Source organism: Scatophagus argus, chromosome 16, assembly GCF_020382885.2.
Source record: "Scatophagus argus isolate fScaArg1 chromosome 16, fScaArg1.pri, whole genome shotgun sequence".
Classification (NCBI taxonomy): Eukaryota; Metazoa; Chordata; class Actinopteri; family Scatophagidae; genus Scatophagus; species Scatophagus argus.
In genome coordinates, this window is record NC_058508.1 from 1,964,192 (window position 1) to 1,985,988 (window position 21,797).

Consider the following 21,797-nt stretch of genomic DNA (forward strand, 5'->3'; position numbering starts at 1 on the left):
ACAGTGTTCACACTTGTAACATGCTTCTTCATAGTCATAGTGTATAATGTGCTATTCAGGTTAGTGTGACCGAATCTCATCCTTGACATGATAATTTGACATACTCCTTTTCTTCTTCTTGTTCTTTACATATCAATGTGAATGCCTTCACCTATTCATGGGCAAATTTTTGGACTCCTTAGTAATGCCCTATATCGAAAAGTACAAAAGTACCGACACACACCTCTTTATTATTGAATTCAGGTGTGATATTTGACTGTTTTTCAGAGGTTGGGCTCAGCCCCTTACTTAGTGTGGAGAGGAATCTTAATGCCTCACCATACCAAGACTATGCTTCCAACTTTGTGGTAACTGTTTGTTGAAGGTCCTTTTCTATTCCATTGTTCCCCAGAGCACAAACAAGGTCCATAAAGACATGGATGAGTTTGGTGTGAAAGAACTTGACTGGCTCACACAGAGCTCTGACCTCAACCCCATCCAACACCTTTAGGATGAAGTGGGGATGGCGAACCAGGTCTTTTCAACCAACATCAGTGCCTGACCACACAAATGCTCTCCTACATGAATGGGTAAAGATTCTCAGAGAAACACTCCAAAATCTTGCAGAAAGCCTTCCCAAAGGAGTGAAAGGTGTTATAGCTGCAAAGGGGAGACCGACCCCATATCAATGTCTATGTATTTAGAAGGTAATGTGATTAAAGTCCCTGTTGGTGAAATGGTCAGATGTCCCAATAATTTTGTCCATGTAGTGTATACAATATCCAATATATTTCAACATAATACAAGGAATTGATTTTCCTGACAACCTGTCTTTGATTAAGGTTAAGATTGTTGACTCTTTGCAGAAACCTTTCCTACCTTATTTTCTAAAGCTTTAGTCACTGTTGAATGAGATGCAAATGTTCAGCAAACATGCTAATTATTTTATGTCATTACTTTGCTGTTCAGATATTGTTCTTTCTTAATCCACTTTTCTTCTTTTGCATATGTCTGACTCTGCTATCGAACTACCACTCCATACCTCCATAATCCCACCCATTCAACACTTTTCATTCATTCACATATGTTTATTTTCTGGTGGCAGTGAATGATTACATCACAGTTAACTGTGAATCCACAAAGGAGATACAGAGAAGACGACATTAAAAATGGAGTGTGTTCATAATCCATAACTGGAAACACACTCACTACAAATGAGCTGCACCACAGTCACTTGGAAGGCTGTTAGTTCCCTCCCATACTGTAAAAAGTAACTTAACACCGCCTGAAAATCAAATATTTGCTTGATTGTAGAGCACATTTCTGCAACTGAAACTTTCAGCCACAAGGGGTCAGTGAAACAGTGCTTTACAGACTAGTGTTAAAACTTCTGACTTCCTCTACTTTAGATACTGAGTATATTTCCCACCATAAAAGAAAGTATTCTACGCTCAGTGTTTAATTGGTGTCTTTTCACATCTTCTTATCTCCTACTGGTGAATAAAACAACTTGTGAGATGGTGAGTTCTCAAAAATACGATGGATTTCACATTTAGTCCTCCGATGACAATAAAATGTTAAATGATCTAATGTTTTGAGATGTATGGTTGTGATGTCTGTTTTGCCACCGTGCTGGAGGCAGGAAGTGAAATAAATGACATTAAATGACCAAACTACGTGAGAACTGTCGCATACCGTGAGTTCCCACGGAGCTTGATAAAGCTATACATTTATTGCCACAGGCACATATGTTTTTCTTTGTGGATGAAAACCGAGAGGCTGGACCTAACATATGGACATACCGCGAAGGAACAATGTGTCTGATCCCTACTTTTCACTGGATCAATGGCAGCTTAGTGGCTTTGCTGCACGTCACAACTTTAAATCCCCATTAATAATTGCTATTAATAGCTAATAAGGTATCAGTGGCTCATTTTACTCACACGGTGATCTATAGGACTGCTAATAACACATCTTCAGTGTTGGAAGAAGTAGTTAGATCTTTCACTTAAGGTATTGGCATTATTGTTATAATATACTGAATGTACTTTATGTACAACTTCAACATCTGCAATGTGAGTAAAATCCCATTACAAATCAAAGCACTGCATTCAATATCTTACTCAAGTAAAAGAACAGAAGTAAACTACAGCAACAAAATGCAGAATATTTAAAATAGCTTATCAGAAAAGAATTGGAAAAGGGCCATTCGGTGTTGCATTATTATTATTTATGCAATAATATAGCAGCATACTCGCATGGTTATGGCTTTATGGTGGTTCTTTAGTATTCATTAAATAAGGATATATATGTGTGTGTGTGTGTGTGTGTACTGGAATCGGCTTGTATTTAATTGCAGAACCCAAACAACCCACAATTAAACAAAAAAAGAGACTGATTTATTGCTTGAAATGGTGATTTAGGATGTGGAATATAACCATTTAAAATACTAGTTTATTTTTTGACGGATTTTTGTTGTGACTCTCGAACGCCCCCTGAGCTACTTAATTCTCTGCGTAGTGGGTCAAACAAAGTCACGCTTCTCGTCCACGTAACTGTAGTAAAAGGTTTGAACTCAATACCCTGTGACTCACCGTCCCTGCGCTGGAGCGTGCCGCGAGAGCTGCTGAGAGCGCGCGCGCTGAAGATGCCGTGCGTATCGCGTGATGCGGCAGAGCTGCGTGAAGTCACAGAGAGTGGATGGATTCACGTGTGGACATAAACGTATTTTAGTCATTTTCTCTCATCTTGATGTGTTTTATCTGATCTTTGCTGGTTGCGAAATAGAAATAATACGGCAATACGAGCCGACCGCGGGCTTTTCGCGCGCGCACAGATGTATCAGCACTGCTTTGAGAGACTGCGGTAAAACCGGCCGCTCATTCGCGAGCTCCTCCTATGACGAAAACTTTAATTCATCTTAACGAGTTGACGGATTTGCGCGTGCCGGTGTGATAGAGCATGCTAGCTATGTAGCCTAAACGACACGGGGATTAAACTGACGAGAGCTCGTTTAAGCCACTTCCATCATCCAACCATTTATCCATCCACCTGAGAGAGAAATTCCTCAGCGGAAGAGGCGGACGAACAGCGCAGTCACGTTTGGGTCTCCTCCTTTTGGTCATTTCGGTTTCTGTTATGGTGTGAGGTAGCGACCCGTTCTCTCTGGAAACAAGGACAAACCTCGGACTTGCGTGGGTTGTGAGAGTGTTATGCTCGGCCGTGAAATTAGCAGTCGACAACTACAGAAAACCGTTTTTCTCTCTTTCACATGGGCGAAGACGAGGAGCGGTTCTGCGTCCCATCTCGCCGCGGAGGAAAGGAGGAAAACGGAGATACGTCTCTGGACCCGGACAGAGAGAGGAGATATGCGGAGCTGTTCGAGCAGCTGGACTTGAATAAAGATGGCAGAGTTGACATCAGTGAACTGAGGACCGCACTTGCAGCTCGCGGTTTACATCAGGGACATGCAGAAGAGGTGAGACAACCACCAGAGAAGCAAGTTGATGCTTTTGGGGGCAGGTGCACACACACACACACACACACACACTTCAGCTCTAACACACATGCAGGCTTGACATGGAGAGTCCTCTGTCCAATTAGCATCTGCTTTATTATCGGAGTGGGGAAGTCCTGCAGTGATGAAGTGGCAAATTGCTATAGCAGACAGGAAAACGTAGCCTACAATACAAAAAATACGTACCATAAAACGAAGCCACAACATAATGTGCAGCCTTCAGTCCTGTCTGTTCCTATATATGAATGATGATTAAGACGGGAGGCGGCTTTGCGTGCTTGTATGGTCATTACTCATACTGTATCTCCCTCGTCGCAAAAGTAAATGTTTTTATGCGTTCACTGTGTCTCAAGGTAAATGTAAAAAGGCTGTAACTAATTCTTAAAGGCTTGAGATTTAAAAAAAGCAAAAAAATTCTCTTCCAATACCCGTTATTAGTGATCAATGAGACCGATAAGCTGTATTTTAAAGCTACACTGCGTTCCAAATTATTAATTGTATGTAAGTGTCATAAAGTTTTTCAATTAAACTCATGGATGGTATTGTGTCTCAGGGCTCTTTGGATCACTGAAATCAATATCAGACACCTGTGATAATTAGTTTGCCAGGTGAGTCCAATTAAAGGAAAAACTACTGAAGAAGGACGCAGACCAACATTTTCAAGCAATATGGGAAAGAAAAAGGATCTCTCTGCTGCTGAAAAGTGTGAAATAGTTGAATGCCTTGGACACGGAATGAAAACCTTAGACATTTCACGAAAACTTAAGCGTGATCATCGCACTGTTTTGTGGCTGATTCGGAGCACACACGGGTTCGTGCAGACAAAGGCACGATGAGGAAGGTTTCTGCCGGACAAATACGTTGGATTAAGAGAGCAGCTGCTAAAATGCCATTACAAAGCAGCAAACAGGTATTCGAAGCTGCTGGTGCTTCTGGAGTCCCACAAACATCAAGGTGTAGGATCCTCCAGAGGCTTGCAGTTATGCATAAACCTTCTATTGGGCCACCCCTAAACAATGCTCACAAGCAGAAACGGCTGCAGTGGGCCCAGAAATACATGAAGACTAATTTTGAAACAGTCTTGTTCACTGGTGAGTGCAGTGCAACCCCGGATGGTCCAGATGGAAGAAGTAGTGGATGGTTCATGGATGGTCACCATCTCCCAACAAGGCTGCGATGTCAATAGTTTTTATATCATCATCAAACATAGCATTTTTAATCGAGTTCACTCACGTAGTAACTTTCCTAATTACATTAGTAGACTTTTCCAATACACCACCTGTGTCGACATGCCGTTCAATAAAACATGAGTGCGCTGACAGCACTGTGTGGGGTTACGCTCTTGTTTTCCCAGCCACCATAGAGTCAGTGCCACAGGATTACTGACAGCTAAAGTAAATCAAAATAGTTCAACTCTTCCTTCAAACTTTCACACAGAGTTTCACATATTTCGGAACACGGCTTGAAGTTTTGAGATCGTGTCAGCGGTCTGTCTCCACAGAGCAGCTGAGATGCCCCAGTGTGTGTGTGTGTGTGTGTGTGTGTGTGTGTGGACAGCCATTTCTGAAGGGATGCACAAAAAGGATTTCAAAGTTAAGTCTACTCTTAGAGAGTTTCATCAGTATACAGTATCGTGTGGTATTTGAAATACTGAGAATCCTGTCACAGACTTTTGGAGGTAATTGTGGCATAAAATATTTTCTGCCTTTAAAAATTAACAGTATGGTTAAAAACAGCCCAGTCGAGTCCATTTGGGTCATTTCTTATCATTAATCAAGCTTTTTGCGGATCAGTCGCTCATTTGCGTGGCCCGGTTACAACACTATATAAAGAAAACCTGTCCCAGTTTGCAGAGGCCTCTAAGCCGTTGTGGATGAATATTTTAACATCTGTAAAATAAACCTGCTACACTGCTGACCTTGGCTGACAACTGATTTGTCAGTCTGACTCTCACTTTAATATTATATACTTATCTTTGTCTTTGAGTACAAGGCAGATAGTCATTTGAATGCTCATGAAGATGGCTGCATGACTCTCCTACCCTACCCTGATGCAGCATCCTTTTCTGTCTGTACTCTGTAAGACTGAATCATTTTTGCATTTAATCTAAACAACTGACAAGAGGCTACATCATTTTTTTTCCATTAATCAGTGGCGCAAACACAGGAAAAGTAGATTTTTCTTTGCAATCACTTTCCTTACTCCCTCATTGCCTGTAAGCTACTTGTCATTCTTAATAAATGCGTTGAAGCTGTGTTGATGAGTGTCATAAAGGGCTAATTATACATAAACCCCCCGGAAAAAAATGACTTGATTCACTTCACAGACGTGTCCTCATTCTCTAAGCCTAACAGTGGTTCTCACAAGTTTAAAAGTCCAAAAACAAACACAGCGGGAGGGTAATTAGCTGAAAAACTGACTTTTTGAGGGTACTTACATTCAATGGTGCTTAGTGGTCGACAAGTGTTCCCAACAAACTAGTCCAAAGTACCTGAAGTAAAAGTGAGCAGGACATTTTTCTACATCTGAGGGTTGAGGGGCTCAATAGGCCATTTAAAATAGGTATATTAGTTTGAGTTTGACTTGGAACAGTTTCTACTTATTGTTAATCACTGAACAATCACATCAGGGGCCAAAGGCTGAGAGAAAATTATATAAAGAAATTCTAGATCTGCACCAAACCATTTTTCCTTGCACTGTGGCCTATCCCTCACATCTTCACTGAAGTCTGTTGACAGATTTTTAGGTATCCTAGTAACAAATAAACAAATGTGACTGAAAACACAACCTCCTTAAATCCAGAGCCGTGTTTTCATTTGTTGACAGTCTGTTGCTGCCAGTTTAGAGCAGAAGATGATGAATGTGAATGAAAAGTTAGCATATAGAAATGTTCATATTATTATAATGTTGTTGTTTTTGTTGTTAAGTGGTTAAATGGTTTGTGTAACATTTATTTGATAGGTTTGTTGGATATAGTAGGGATACAGACAGGAAATGAAGTAGAGAGGACACAGGAGCTTGCTTTATCCAGAACTGAGCTGAGGATGCTACCATAATATGGCATCTAAAATCTAAGGCCTCCAGGACTATTTTAAAAGACATTTGCAAAACAGTTTCCATCAAGTGTCAGTTTGCCTGGTTGGTTCTCATTTTTTTTTAGGAAATTAGTCATGCATTTTCTTGTTATTTCTACTTATCGCCTGAATATTTCTGTGGCACAAACACCTGCACACTCATGCTTACTGAGTTGTGACTCTCATGTCGCTCTACATGTTTTATGCACTACAGACTGAAATGTCCATCAAACAGTAACAGTTGATATGATTAATGCAGAACCTGTAATAGAGTAGATTATTAGGTCCACATGTGTGGCTAAGCAGGTGCCAAGGTGTAAAACATTTTTTGTTTGTCATTTGAAGGTGCGTATGTTACATGTGTGGATGAATTTTAGTTTTAAAAAATTAAAAACTGAACTAAAATTATCAACAGTGTTGAAGTTTTGCCAAAGATGCGTATGCATTGCGTTGCAGAGATATCTGTTGAAGTTAGCATGCTAACCAGCTAGTCCCTGCTCATTCTGTCTTGTAATACCACTTTGTACCTCTAGAGGCGATAGTCAAACAACCCCTTGTAAGTTTTAGCATACAGATGGAAACTTCTCTGGAAACTTCTTCTGGAAAGTTTCACAAGGACTAATAAATAAGTAAACATCAAGAAAAAAAATATTTTCACAACTATTTTCCTTTTTAAACAGAAAAATACAGCTGTACGCTTTCTGAATTAATGTTTCTCAGACTAAGAGAAGCTTAACTGTCCTGTTAACTCATCGTAACACACATTCCATTCAAATGAGACATTCAAGAAATAAAGCACACCAAAACCATCTTGATTTGTCTTTCCATTGTTCAAACAATCGTCCACTCTGTATCAGTCAAAATAAATCCTCAATTTACTGAGTCAGATGTGAAAATATTTTGGCTCCATGGGCTGTATATCTGCCATGTCTTTGTTATACCCTGAGTCCTGGGTCAAGTATTTCAAAAACCTTTCATCCTGATCAGAATTAATGCCTTTTAATCCATTTTCTCACTATCAGATAAACCTGATCCTCTCGGTTTTGCCCTGTTTTTTCAAAGAATTTTCAGACAGGATCATGATCAGCATTACAGAATCTGGATTTGCATTTGGTATAGGCTAGACCTTCATCTCCTGGTCAAAGTGATATCACATTTCACGAATACAGATGTGAAATCAGCTTGCGTATTATTCACGTTCACTTCTAGGCTAAAGTTACAGAGGGACACCAGAAGGAGTACGCAGGAAAGGAAAGGCAGTGTGAGGTGCGGTCCTCTTGATGCTTATATGTCGTATCAAACAAACTGAAAATGCATAAGTGGGAAGCGCTACAACTGTAGAGTGACAGTGGCTCAGGAGGGACAAACTGTATAGTGACTCAGGGGGGATATTTGCACTCCTGGCTGCATTGGTTAATAGTTTAATTTAAAATGGATATTGTTTTGGCATGGTTTGTTACTTTGCTGTTACTTTAATGTACAAGCATTGAATAAAATACTAATTAAATATGTGCCATTTATTATTATTTATCGAATCTCTAAGGTGGCTTCGAGTTTTAAAATACAGAGCTAATCATTCATTCTGGATTCTAGGTAGGATCGCATTACCAAAACCGTATCCAAATCAGGCTCCTTTGCCAGTCTAAGCACCTACGCTGCCCCAGTGATCTGGTCTAAGCAGACTCAAGTCAGTTAATAGGGCCGCTAGGTGCATGGATAACTGAGTTATCTAGCTAACAGCTGCTAGAAGCTTGTATCTAGCAGCTATACATGGCTGTTATTGGCAGTTATTCAGTTGTTACATGCTGCACCTCATTTTTTTAATGCTTTAATTTACAAATATATTCCTATTAACCTCCAGGATATTTTGCGCTCACTCAAAAGACAAAGTTCTAATTAGAGAATTAGTGTTCTAATTAGTGTTTGCTATATTTCCGGCTAATTAATTCAAGTTACCAGTGCTAGTGTAACCTTAAGATCATAAGTTTTGACTGCATTTTATTTTGACTGCACAGTTGCTAAGCAAACGTAACAGAAAAGCAAAAAAAAAAAAAATACAATTACAAAAATAGAAGATTAAAAACAATTTAAAATAAAAATACAAATATTACACAGATGTATTTACTTTTTGTGAGTGATCAAGACCTTTACACTGTCATTCACCTTTTCAGTTTTTAATTTAAATGTTACTACACTACAAACTGTACTTGTACTTCAGTGAGGGTGTAGAACAGTAACAGTATATGAGTGTGTTTTTCCACCCTTCTGTGCACAGGAACTAGTATTCTTTGTTTCTCTTTCTCTCTCTCTCTGTCCTAATCAAGAGAGGGGAGATTATGTTTTCAGCCAGGTAAGATGTGGTTTACTTCTTGACTGTCACAGGGAGCGCAGTGCCTTACATCCTGTCCTCTTCTCTCCCCACTGTTGTGCATCTGTTGCACTCCCTGTACACCCCCTGACCACTGTCACTTCCATGCCATTTAGACTATCATCACAACTGCATCTGTACACCCCTTCCTCCGCCATCTATCCGTGCTCCATCCCACCTTAATCTGTGTGTACTCCCTGCTGAATGACTGACAGTCTGCCTCTGCTCCTGCAGATAGTCCTCGAGAGTGACATCAACCATGATGGTCTGCTGGACTTCCAGGAGTTTTCCCAGTACCTGCGGGCTCATGAGAAGAGGCTGTGGCTCATGTTCCACAGTGTTGACCGCAACAATGATGGTGTGGGCATGCCAAACACCCATGCATTTGGCATGGGTACACACACACACACACACGCATACACATACACATACACAGTAGTGTTTCCGTCCCTTTTGGGGACATCACATAGACTTCCATTCATTTCCTGGAAGTTTAACCACCACCTAACTAAAACAATAAACATTACTTGCCTAGTCCTAACCTTTACCTTAACCTAACCCTAACCCTAACCTCAACCTAAACTTAAAGCAAGTCCTCAGCCTAACGTGATTAAATTTCAGGGACTTGCATTTTGTCCCCATCAATAAGGCGGGTTCTCACAATGTGACTGTGTAAACAGATTTTTGTCCTGACAACTACAGGAATACACGCCCACGTGCACACACACACACACACACACACACACGCACACACACAAACACAGAGCTGTGTTTCCATCACTCTGGGGGACATTAGACATTAGACTTGATTGATTTCTCAGAGCATTACCCTAACCCTAACCACTACTTGGCTAACCTCAATTCTTGTCTTAACCTTAACCTAAACCCAACTTTTTCCCAACCTTAAACCATGTCTTCACCTTTTAAGCGCATGAAGCATGTCCCCACAATGTGACCATACTGTTTACAAAGCTGTAATACCCCTCTGTTTTTTTCTCATAGGTCGAATTGATGTTGGAGAGATCCAGCATTTACTGCACAAGCTTGGAGTGGAGATCACCATGGAGCAGGCCTCCAGAATACTGCAGAGGTACAATGAGAGAGAGAGAGAGAGAGAGAGAGAAGACAGAAAGACAGAAAAAATACAACAATACTAGCATTGAATTTGGGATCTAGGAAGGGCTGGGTTCTTTTTAACAGCTCAAAGCGTTCTTCTAATAATTTTCCTAAATTGGTTCTTTTAAACTTTTTCTAACATTATGAGAACTTCTTCTAAAAAAGGTTTTGAATGATGACATATTTCAGAAATCTGCTCCAGAAAATGTCACATTACTTGTGTTTGTGGTCTCACAGACCCAGGCTGTAAAGCCTTGTTAAATACACTGGATTTTCATCTGCTCTGTATCTGCAAGTGGAGTTTGCAGGACCTTTTACACAGCTCTAGCCTATACCTCCCAGATCCCAAATTACTCTGATTACTTTATTATTAATTATTCAGAACAGGGATTTTGAGCTCCGTGGTATCTAACTGACCAAACATAACCCCAAACATAAACATGCCACTCTGTAGGATAACAGATTATAAATATCTGTCTGTGAAAACATTTTCATGCAGAGCCCATATACATATATTTTAAATATTCATGTTGTGTCAAAGGGAGGCTTTACCAATATTTCACTACAACTTGGATTTTAGCAAGGCTGGAAGAAAAGAACACACACAAAAAATCAAGTAGGGATGTCTCTGGAACACCCAGTAATGAGGAAGTGATGTCAGTCAGAAGTAGTGTCAGCAAAAAAGAAGATGTAACCATATATGTGTTAGTGTGGGATAAAAAGCACTCATTTGAGTTTGTGTTTACAAAGCTTTGAAAGGTCCTACATAACCATTGTCACACAGATTTGTGTGTACAGACTGGCTGACGTCTACCTGAGCTTGGGATTAGTTTTGTGGCCCTGTTTTGGGAGGGAGAACTTCGACCTTTGTCAGTCATACTGATTTATCAAACATCAAAAATATGTACATTTGTAGCCTACTCCTTTATCATCAAGGTCAACAGAAGTCAAACTAATAAACTGACCTTGAACAGGAGAGTGACAAGCATTGACCCAAGTCTATGTTGCAGGTTCAGTGCTCTGATGCAACTTTAAATACGTGAGCTGAAGGATGAAGTTGCTCTCCAGTCCACACTGAATGTCATGACAATCTACCCAACAGCCATTTAAGATGCTTTTGTCTTTGACTACTGAAAAGTCGTGAGTGATCCCACCAATGCCACTACTGTGTGTGTTCTAATTTCCTGCTGTAACGCTTGCTTCCAGTATGGACAGGGATGGCACTATGACGGTAGACTGGACTGAATGGCGTGATCACTTCCTGTTCAATCCTTTCCACAACATGGAGGAGATTGTCCACTACTGGAAACACTCCCATGTGAGTCACCAACTTGTTCCAGTTAATGATACTGACAGTGACCTTACACTTGTGTGAACCTGAGAATGGGACATATGTAGCGTAACAAAACAAAACAGGAAAAGACAGCTGAGACTGAACACACAAGAGTGACTAAACAGCACATGTCGTTGTGATAACACCTCTGCAAAAAAAAAACAAACAAAACAAAAACAGATTGCCCCTTTAATTTTTTAATGCTGTCACAGATGTTTGACATTGGGGAACAACTGACGGTGCCAGATGAGTTCTCAGAGCAGGAGCGGCGGTCAGGTCTGGTGTGGAGGCAACTGGTTGCTGGTGCAATGGCGGGAGCTGTGTCCCGGACAGGGACTGCTCCTCTGGACCGTCTCAAAGTTTTCCTGCAGGTGGGCCATTTCGCTTCCACTCCCACAAACCTCGTTAGTTACACATACAGTTAAAGTGATGAAGAAATTTCTCAGCACATTAATATAAGCTACATACATTGTACATTGTGTTTAATAGTATGTCAATACATGTATTGGGAACACTTGTCCACACTCGCACACAGTGAAGCTACAATATTAGCCAACTGCATCTTATCCACAGCCTCTGTTGTTTGGTTTAGCCGACTGTGAGATTTGTATTACAATTTTTAACCTAAATGATACTTTAGACTTGAAGCTGATTATCATTATAGCTGGAATATATATATATATATATATATATATATATATATATATATATGCACACTGTTTTCTCTCTTTTGAGCATTTGATATCTGCACTTTGGCCTGTCCATAAAACAAAAACAAACTCTGTCCATATCTCCACAAGAGGTGAGTCCATACGGCACCACTGAGGTTAGCAGGAAATGCTATTCAGCAGATCCATCATTCACAGAGTCAGAGTCATCATTGTTTTTCATTTCTGTGGAAAAATGAGAATGTTCTATCTTTCTTTCCCTCAAATGCTGCGCCGATATTCACTTAAAGTCAGTTACAGAAATGAAACAAAAGCGTATGTTGGTTGGTAGTTCAGGTGGGTGGTCGGAGCACTCCCAGCTAAAACACAGCTATCTGCCTGTGTTGATAGCTTGAAATGTCACTAGCCGGTTAGGTAACAAAAGAATGACGCATTGATCAGCAGCACTCACAAACCTCCTGCTGATTCATTTCCACAAACGGCAAATGAAATATGACCTGGAAGTGCTTGTTGTTACCAGGTACATGGCTCTACGTCTCGGGGGATTAATTTGTGGTCCGGACTTAGGGGGATGGTCCAGGAGGGAGGCGTCTTCTCACTTTGGAGGGGAAATGGCATCAATGTTCTCAAGATTGCCCCTGAATCTGCCATTAAGTTTATGGCCTATGAACAGGTCAGTGCACTCCACTCGGTCTCCGTCAAAGAGAAAAGCATCTGTCTGCTAGCCTTTACATCATATTGCTACTACTTTTCTTTGCCCTCCCAGCATCTTTCATGCCGAATGCCTTCCCCTCCACCTGTTTCTTCTCTTGATTTAGATCAAATGGCTGATTCGAGGCAGCAAAGATGGTAGCAGTTTAAGGGTACAAGAGAGGTTCATTGCTGGCTCTCTGGCAGGAGCTACAGCCCAGACTATCATCTACCCCATGGAGGTCAGTTTCAAATTGTACTTAATAGCAAAGCTCAGATTAAGATAGGGTTTAAAGGCCATTTTGCATTGTTTTGTCACTGTTTCGCAAGCTAAACACTGTTTTTTGTTGTATTTATATGACACACGTTTCAAAAGGAAATTTGTAAAAAAAAAAAGAAAAGAAAAGAAAGACCTACTCATATGAAAAAGCAAGCACAATTAAGTAATTAAGTCTCATTGGATTAAGGATGTTTGGAGATTATTAATGCCAAGCATTGGGTCCAGTTAGGCCTGTCACAGTAATTACTTCTGTTGGAAAATATATTGTCCAATAAATAATTAATTGATGTTATTATAATATAATAGAAAGCAAGTACACTCTTGCAAAAAAAAATTATGAACTCTGTATTCTAAACACTATTCAGACATTGGAATTGGATTGTGAAAAAAGTTATATGCTGGAAATAAATAAAACAAAAATAAAACTGTGCAGCCAGAACAATAATTAATATGCTAAAAGATGCTTAGGTGTTGTAATGGGGAAATCCCTGCTAGTTATTCTGGCATCATGTTAGCAACATTTTTATATAACAAACATGCATGTAAACACTACAGCTAAATGGTGGTCAGCAAAATTGATCAAGTTCATGTGTATAAGTTAATAAGAAAAGTACAGTAGGTCTGTGACAGTGTTATCGGTACGACCTTAAGGCCAATCAGCTCCTCACTTGCTGTGCAGGGTGTGTGAATATCATAGCTTTCTGATGGGATAGTTTTATCGATACAGTGATGTCTTGTGTGCACACGTCCCTTAGTGAACTCTATCCTGACTGTGTGAATACTCAGAGTATTGTTGTTTTACACCATGTAGCAGAGTGTCCTGACATCTGTTCTATGTGACATAGAAGGAGATTTCATTAAACTGAAGTAAGCAGTAAGCAATGGCAAAACATACAAACACACTTCACTGTTTGTCCTTTGTAATATATGATGTTTATTGCATGTATGTTTCTCTCTCTCTTACATCCTCTCTGTCCTGTCTACCTCTTCTTCCCCCCCTTCACCCAGCTGACTATCAGCAGGATAGTTCTCCCTTGCAAACCGGGTCCTGCTCAAGGTTTCTTCCTGTTAAAAGGGAGTTTTTCCTTGTCACTGTCTGCTTGCTCGGGGGTTCAGGCTCTGGGTCTCTGTAAAGCATCTAGAGACAATTTTGATTGTATAAGGTGCTATAGAAATAAACTGAAATTGAATTGTCCAGTCTGGACTTTCCTATCTGTCCTCACCGTTTTAACCATGTTTTCATTGAATTTTTCTACTTTCTTTAACATTATCCTGCCCCGCTCTGATGTTAAGGTGCTGAAGACTCGTCTTACATTGAGGAAGACGGGACAGTACTCAGGTATGGCTGATTGTGCCAGACAGATCCTGAAGACGGAAGGGGTACGGGCTTTCTACCGGGGCTACCTGCCAAATACACTGGGCATCATTCCCTATGCAGGGATTGACTTGGCTGTTTATGAGGTGTGTGCATGTGTCTACGGTGTGTTTTTCTTTACGTGGGTGTTTTTGGGTTTTTTGTTGTTGTTGTTGATTGTTGGTTTGTTGGTTTCTTTGTTTGTTGACTGATCAAAATATCAACTTTCCAAGCAGGGACTCAAAATTTTGTTACTTTTGTTATTGTCAACAGTGTGTTCGTTTGAGAACAAGTACATTTTTATGCCATTTTGTATCTTGCCTCTGTCCTTATATTTACTCTGTTTTTCTCCACTCTCCTTTTTTATTCTCTGAACACTATAATGGCTCATTCTTAAGACTCTGAAGAATGCCTGGCTCCAGAGGTACTGTGTAGATTCAGCAGATCCAGGAGTTTTGGTCCTGCTGGGCTGTGGTACCATCTCCAGCACCTGTGGCCAGCTGGCATCCTATCCCCTCGCTCTCATTCGGACACGCATGCAGGCACAGGGTGAGGTATCCTGTAGATTCAAACAGATTTCAAACGTTCCTGAGCATGACTAATCCAGCAATTAATCTGCTTCTTGCGAGCCTCTGTAACCTTTCATCATTACTCTTCTTTCAGCCATTACTGAGGGTAAACCCAAGCTAACCATGGTGGGCCAGTTCAAATACATAATATCTCATGAAGGTGTACCTGGCCTGTATCGCGGTATCACCCCCAACTTTCTCAAAGTCATTCCTGCTGTCAGCATCTCCTACGTGGTGTATGAGCACATGAAGAAGGTCCTCGGTGTGGGTTACTAGACTGAGGAAGAAGGACCTATGACGAAAAGGCCAGAGGAGGACTTCATTATGGAAGAAGCAGAGGAAAGATGGTTATGCAACTCCTCGGACCTGAAGAAAAAGAAAGGAAGTCTAGGATGAGCAGCATGGACAAAAGAGCCAGTTAACAAATGGGGATTGCACTCCTGTATGCTGCACTTCCCAATGACTCAGGTCAGGTCAATCAGGTTCAAGCTTGGGTCTGTGGGTAGTTTGCAGGTAGATACCGTTCATTTGTGGAATCCAGAGAAAGCAATGAGATAAATGTTTGTCCTCTCTGACACCATTATGCCACATACGTACAGGAAATGCATTTCCTCCCATTGTATTTGAATTTTATAATTTTAACCAACATTTTGACTCAGTCCAAGGCACACAATCAAACAATAACAACATTTTAATGTAAGTATGGAAGCGGTACGATTTGGCTGAGAGTATTTTAGGGTTAGATAATGCTCTGAAATATCAGTTACGATGTCTGGGGAAAAGAGTAGAGTTGCTCAGTTTACATTACAAAATAATGTTTGCATTTGCCTGACTGGCCAAATTGGTAGAAAAAAAAACTCAAGTTCAACACTTTGATGAGCATCCTGCATGCTTTTCCTCTATTTTCTGGGTTGCCAGAGTGACAAGTCCTGCTCCATCTGATACATGATTGGTTGGCCAGTGACTTCAGATATTTTCAACTTTCAGCAGATTTTTCAAAGTGTGTTCAAAGTGCCCAAACGAATAGGTGAAACACTCTGAAAAAAGATGCTGGGTGCAGCTATTTTTCTTTAGGTGACCACATGCTGCTACGCACCCTCCCTCCTCATTTGGAAAATATGAAAAATGACACTGGCGCTTAAAAAGCCAATGTAGACATGGACCCTAACATGTAACTGGCCAGTGCAGAAGAAAGTTTGAAAACTCTAAAATCACTCTTCATTATGACAAATTGACATTGGTTAAATGTTTTTTCAGTTGCTACCGGGGTATGTAGCCATTACAACCACAGACACCACACCAAGTAAGTATGAGATATATATGTATATATATATATACATATATATATATATATAAGATATAGGAGCTTTTAGTGGTTTAACTTCCCTAAATTATACACCTCTACAACAACAATAAACATATAAATTAGTGTTAATGGCTTGGGAGCAACATGTGCGATTTTCTGGTCTGAGCCACTAAACAATGTTTCCGATATTAGTTAACTAAGCATTTCCTCAATTTGAAGCTACATCCAGCTCTGTTCAGTTAAAAGAGTGTCAGTCAAACCTCAAATGGTTGAAAAAGCTGTGGAGAATATGATGGAAATATGGCATTTCTGTTTGTTTCTTTCTTTCACTTATTAGTTTGAGGAAGGTTACAGTCTCCTCAATGCTCTGATGTTTTTCCTCCCACGTTTTTTTTTTTGTGTGCAAATTGAAAATATGCATAAAAATACTTAAATGGAACACAGACCGTATAATGCAGAGGGGACGGAGCCACTGTGACATCACCTATTGGTTTGTGGGCCATGGTTTTGAGGCCTCAAGTTTGTCACTATGGCTGTCACCATCTTGGTGTTTTTTTTGGGGGGGGGGGGTTTTGGAGCTAGGAGTGACCACACTTGGACAAGTTGCCGAAGCTGGGGAGGATACACATTGCCATACCTCTACCCTGTCTGCTTCTGACTGAGAACCCAAAGATACACCAGCATCTTGTCAGTCACAAGGCAGCTCTGCACTAAAGCATACCCTTTATGGTCTATTTTAAGATAATATAAGACACAACACAGGGCAAGACACAACAATAAATAGATAAATAAATAATAAACAACAGTGAATGTAAAAGAGGACCAACAGCTGGCTGGTAAACAGCAGACAGGATGTTGATGTTGCACATGTTGCAAAGGTAGAAATGTTGCTCTGAGTGACGTGTTTATTGTATTGAAGTGTGAAGTGAGTGTGGACTACAGCAGCAGGAAGGAAGGACCTGCAGTATTTCTCCTTCACACACCACCGGTGAAGCAGTCTGTTGCTGAATGAACTGCTCAGTGCTGTCAGAGTGTCCTGCATGGGGTGTGCCTTGTTGTCCATCAGGGGTGATAGCTTTGTTATTATTCTTCTTCTACCCTCCAACTCCACTGGGTGGAGAGAGCACTCCAGGACAGAGCTAGCCTTCCTAAGCAGCCTATCAGCCTCTTCCTATCATCGGTCGAAATGCCGCTGCCCCAGCAGAACCACTCCTAAGAAGACAGCTGATGACACCACAGAATCATAAAAGGCCCTCAGGAGGGCATCCATGCACTCCGAAAGACCTGAGTCTCCTCATCAAATACAGTCTGCCCTGTCCTTTCTTATAGAGTGTATCTGTATTGTCAGACAGAGAATACAGGTGTTCAGGTGAACACCCATGTACTTCTGTATGATTTCACCATCTCAGTAATGGAACCCTGGATATTCACTGGTGCAGGAGGAGGGTATTTGCAGTTGCGAAAGTCCAACGCCAGCTCTTTGGTTTTCCCAGTGTCGCTCTGCTGGCTCCAGTTCACAAAGCCCTGGATCAATTGCTGAATCGTCAGAGAGCTTTGGCAGGTGACAGCTGAACTCTATGAGCTGTTCCATGTGAAGCCCCGTATTACAGGCAATCATGCCAGACCATTCATAAGACAGGGTGGAAGCAGGACAGTATACAGGAGAGGCAGCGGATGGGGGTTTTAGCAGGGAAGACAGGACAGAAGAGGGGATCAAATGATGATCAAACCTGTAAAAGAAAAGATTCAGGTTACTTGCCTACTTCAGGTCCACTGCAGACTGAGGTTTCATTGTAGCCAGAGGTTGTTTTATACTCCCGTACCACTGTTCCTCTGCAGCTGTTCCTCCTGAATGCCCTATTTTTTTTTTCCTTGGGGAGAGCCTTGAAGTCAGGAATAATCCAGGCTTTGTTAGAAAAACAAGGTACAGTTCTGATAATATAGTCATTCATGCAGTGTCCTCCTTATGGTCATCAAAAAGAATTTCCCCCGTAGTTGTGTCATAACAGTCCCTTAAAACATCTTCAGCCTCGTCAGACCTTCTCTTCACTGTGCGAGTGACCGCTGGTTGCGTTTTTACTGAAGGAATGTATACAGGCAGGAGAGGCACCAGGTTGTGGTCAGATCACCCCAAGGGAAGGAGATGTACTGAGTTATATGCCTCCTTGATCATGGCATAAATAAGTTCAGTTCTTTATTATTTCTGTTGTGCTTTTACTCTGAATGGGAGCATAGCTTACAAAGTGATTATAAGACTTAAAACTAGCAAATGACACCATAAACTCAATAGGAAAACTGTTCAACAAGGTAATAAATCAAGTGAAAAGTTGGGTTGTTTGCTCTTCAGATTACATACAATCAGATTTGTTTTTGAAACCAGTGGTGCTTCTGCAAACAGGTGACAGGATTTCAGGCCTAGTAAATTCTGTGGTATCAGATCCATGCACAGATTTGTGTACTTCCTGATACCCGATGCAGCATTTTAGGCTGTATGGGAGGTATTTCTTATACTGGTATCAGTCTCAGAGCAACCCTACAGTTTACCTGGTAGAAACTCTGTGTTATCTAACCAGAAAGGACAGAACATTTCTATCCATGTCAGTGTTTCAATACAGTGAGAGAAAGCTGACACATACAAGTGCATCTACTTTATCTACTCAGTGGACTTTTCTAGACAAACTTTTAATGTGCTAAAGACATTTTTAGAGTGCTTGTTTGAGCCGACAGTTTTGCTCATGGCTAGTCACGTCTTTAGCATCTGATTGCAAACCGTGGTAAAACAATGAATGTGAACTGGTACCAGTAGCCCAGGGGCAGTTAAGTATTTGAACAAAAATTCCCTTTTGTGTCTGTGCCCTCATCATTTGACTTCGAAACAATACATAGGTGTGACATAGAACACCTTGAATTTGTGAAATATTGCTGTCCAAATACTTAAAAAGCTCCGGGTGAAGAATAACTGCGACTTGTGATGTAAGCTGTATGTAAGAGGACTCTAGTTTCATGGTGGTGTAGCGCAGCAGTATGGGCAAAATTAGACTTAAAAATTGGACCTAATTCAAAACACGAGTTGTGTGGGTTGTCTCAGCTACTTACATTATCAGTCTCATCACAGTTTAACAGATGTTTAACAGTCATATATCAGCTTACCATTGATAACTGAGGACACAGAGAGTAACTGATATTTCCCAGTGTTGTAATTACAGCACTATCTTATTTTGAAATAAACACTGCCAACTTAAGGCTTGCCTACAACCATATCACCCGGTCTTCAGCAGATGCAGCTTGCTCGGTTGTCATAGAGATGGATGCGTTGGCATCTAATCTCAGTAGCTGTTGAGATTTCATCTCTAGCACTTAGAGTTTCTTGTACATGCTGGATTACATGGTGAAGGTCCCCTGTGGAGTTTCTTCTAAACAAGTTAAGTTTACATTCAGTGTTACTAAGCATATTGTGTGTATCCTTGAGTGTAGAGTGTATTCTTCTCCCCTTTTGTTATTTTTCCTCTCCTACTTTGTCCTTGCTTTCTTTGCTTTCTCCTGCTTCAGGCCACCCACAGACCCATAGGAGGTTGTTGGCCCAAAGCAGATCAGAGCCCCACTAGAACAACATTCATCTTTACAGGAGGGTGGGAGCCCATTTGCTTGGGTCTGTGGAGCAACTTTCATCCTGAAAACCTAGCTCCTATTGGGCGCTCTCACCATGCTGCCCCATAGTATCCCCTGCATTTACTGACACATTGCAGCAAATCTTGGTCTGTTGCAGCCACCTACTGAGCAGAAACTACTGTCAGAACTGTATATTGCAACACCCACATATGGACGAGTGTTCTTGGCAGTGGGGATAATAGTTTGAACATAATAATCCAAATCAAGTTCCATGTGTTAGCTTTTACTGGAGTTTACGACCACATCACAAGCCTGGCTCAGACTACAGGAGGTTTAGTAGTCAAAGCTGTAGAGAGTAGGTGGAACACCCACATCATGATCAACACACCAGGAGGCAGTGTGGACCTATGAAAACAGGAGAGTAAATTCCAAGTGAACACACGCTGCTGCTGCTGTATATACCTTTGCCATACCTGTTTTCTGCCATGAAACTAGGGGCCAGTGTATTCTGTGAGCATCGCGGCACACTGGGAGACAGATGATTAGTCATCGCAAATATATCAATATATCTCATTTTCTGACTTGTAATATATTTTATAAGCTTAAAACATGTTGAATTATTTTCAATTATTTTATTTCTTGTTCCCTGCACTGGAGCTTCAGCCAAAACCTGAATCGGCAAGTGTCAGAATACAGAATCAACCGAAATTTTGAGAGAAAAGAGGGAAAACAGTGATGGAGTGTGTATGTGCATGATTTTTATCATATTTAGGTAAAACATATGAAGTCCACAGAAATGTGTTATAGCAGTTTTCTTGGTTCAGTTAAGAAGATGCATGTCAGGGGAGTGGTATACACTCCCAAAGACTGTGAATGGCATTATTTTCATTGAAAGAAAAGTATGTATGATCTATATTATTATACTAATGAATGCCTAATTCCCTGAAGAGTTTTTGGTGTCCTCTCTTGCAAGCATACTTGAAATGATAAATGGTTGTTGCCGCTGGGGCCTTGCAAGCATGACATACTATATTTGTAAAGCATGAGTGCATGTTTCTAAGCCTTTTGTCAAAGTGTAGCCAGCTAGTTTCAGTGTGTGAGGACTGTATTGCCTTTCTTCTATGAGCTATTTTCCATCCAAAAGACAGAGCGGTTGTAGTGTTTGATAACATATGTCACTAAAAGATCTTTCTAGTTTTGATAAATAGTCTATATCAGTTGAATGTGTAGTGCACTTTACATTGGAATTAAATCGGTAACATAACACTGTGCAAAGAAGAGGTCTCTTATTGCTCTTAAAGGATGTGTCAGCGTCGTACGGTTGTTTCACATGGTCATCTTTAAAGCTGCAATTAAATTCCTGGCCACTAGGAGGCAGAGGAACAAGCTATAAATACAACAGCATCATCTAATAAAGTTGTCATGGCGCATGCATTAGCAAATACAGTCATTGGCTGTTTACACCCAATCCGAATGATACACAGAATAACATTAGCATTTGTCGGAGACGTGTTTGTGTCTGTAGTCCAATGTTCACTTTTCTTGTAGCTCTGGTTTGGTCTCCAACAACTCCTGAGAAGAATATCTGACTCTTTAGCTGCTAAAAGACTGTATGAAATTTATTAGGACACGAAGGGAGGGGTCAGAAAAGGGATTACTTCTCTTTGCTTTAAGATGGATGTTATGACTATGGTCTGTTGTTTTTGTTGTTTGACCTCAGCTTTAAATTTAAATCCAGCCTTACGTCATGACATGCATTGTTAAAAAAAAAAAAAAAAGTCTCTAAATGTGTCTCTCAGCTAACAAGCTTGATCAGAGTTTGTGGACCCAAAAACTGAAACAAATAGCTAAAACAGGCTAAAAAGCTCTGGTAACAGCAAAAATGGCTACAACATGATGGTTGCAGTATAAAATCAGTTCAAATATTTGTAAAA

At 40.7% G+C, this 21,797-nt stretch overlaps 1 protein-coding gene across 1 annotated transcript; it reads left to right on the forward strand.

Moving 5' to 3' along the window:
* The first annotated feature begins 2,625 nt into the window (after positions 1-2,625).
* LOC124072756 (calcium-binding mitochondrial carrier protein SCaMC-3-like) lies at positions 2,626-21,132 on the forward strand. The gene is made up of 10 exons (XM_046414404.1): positions 2,626-3,457; positions 9,173-9,296; positions 9,941-10,028; positions 11,261-11,372; positions 11,600-11,758; positions 12,576-12,728; positions 12,874-12,987; positions 14,319-14,486; positions 14,778-14,928; positions 15,043-21,132. Exons 1-10 carry the CDS (start codon positions 3,251-3,253, stop codon positions 15,222-15,224), a joined length of 1,458 nt encoding a protein of 485 aa, XP_046270360.1. The 5' UTR covers positions 2,626-3,250; the 3' UTR covers positions 15,225-21,132.
* The last annotated feature ends 665 nt before the right edge of the window (positions 21,133-21,797 follow it).

Coding starts and splice junctions, on each gene's coding strand:
- LOC124072756 (XM_046414404.1), top strand. CDS start 3,251: ATGGGCGAAGACGAGGAGCGGTTCTGCGTCCCATCTCGCCGCGGAGGA. Junction 3,458..9,172: donor ATCAGGGACATGCAGAAGAG/GTGAGACAACCA, acceptor CTGCTCCTGCAG/ATAGTCCTCGAGAGTGACAT. Junction 11,759..12,575: donor GTCTCAAAGTTTTCCTGCAG/GTGGGCCATTTC, acceptor TGTTGTTACCAG/GTACATGGCTCTACGTCTCG.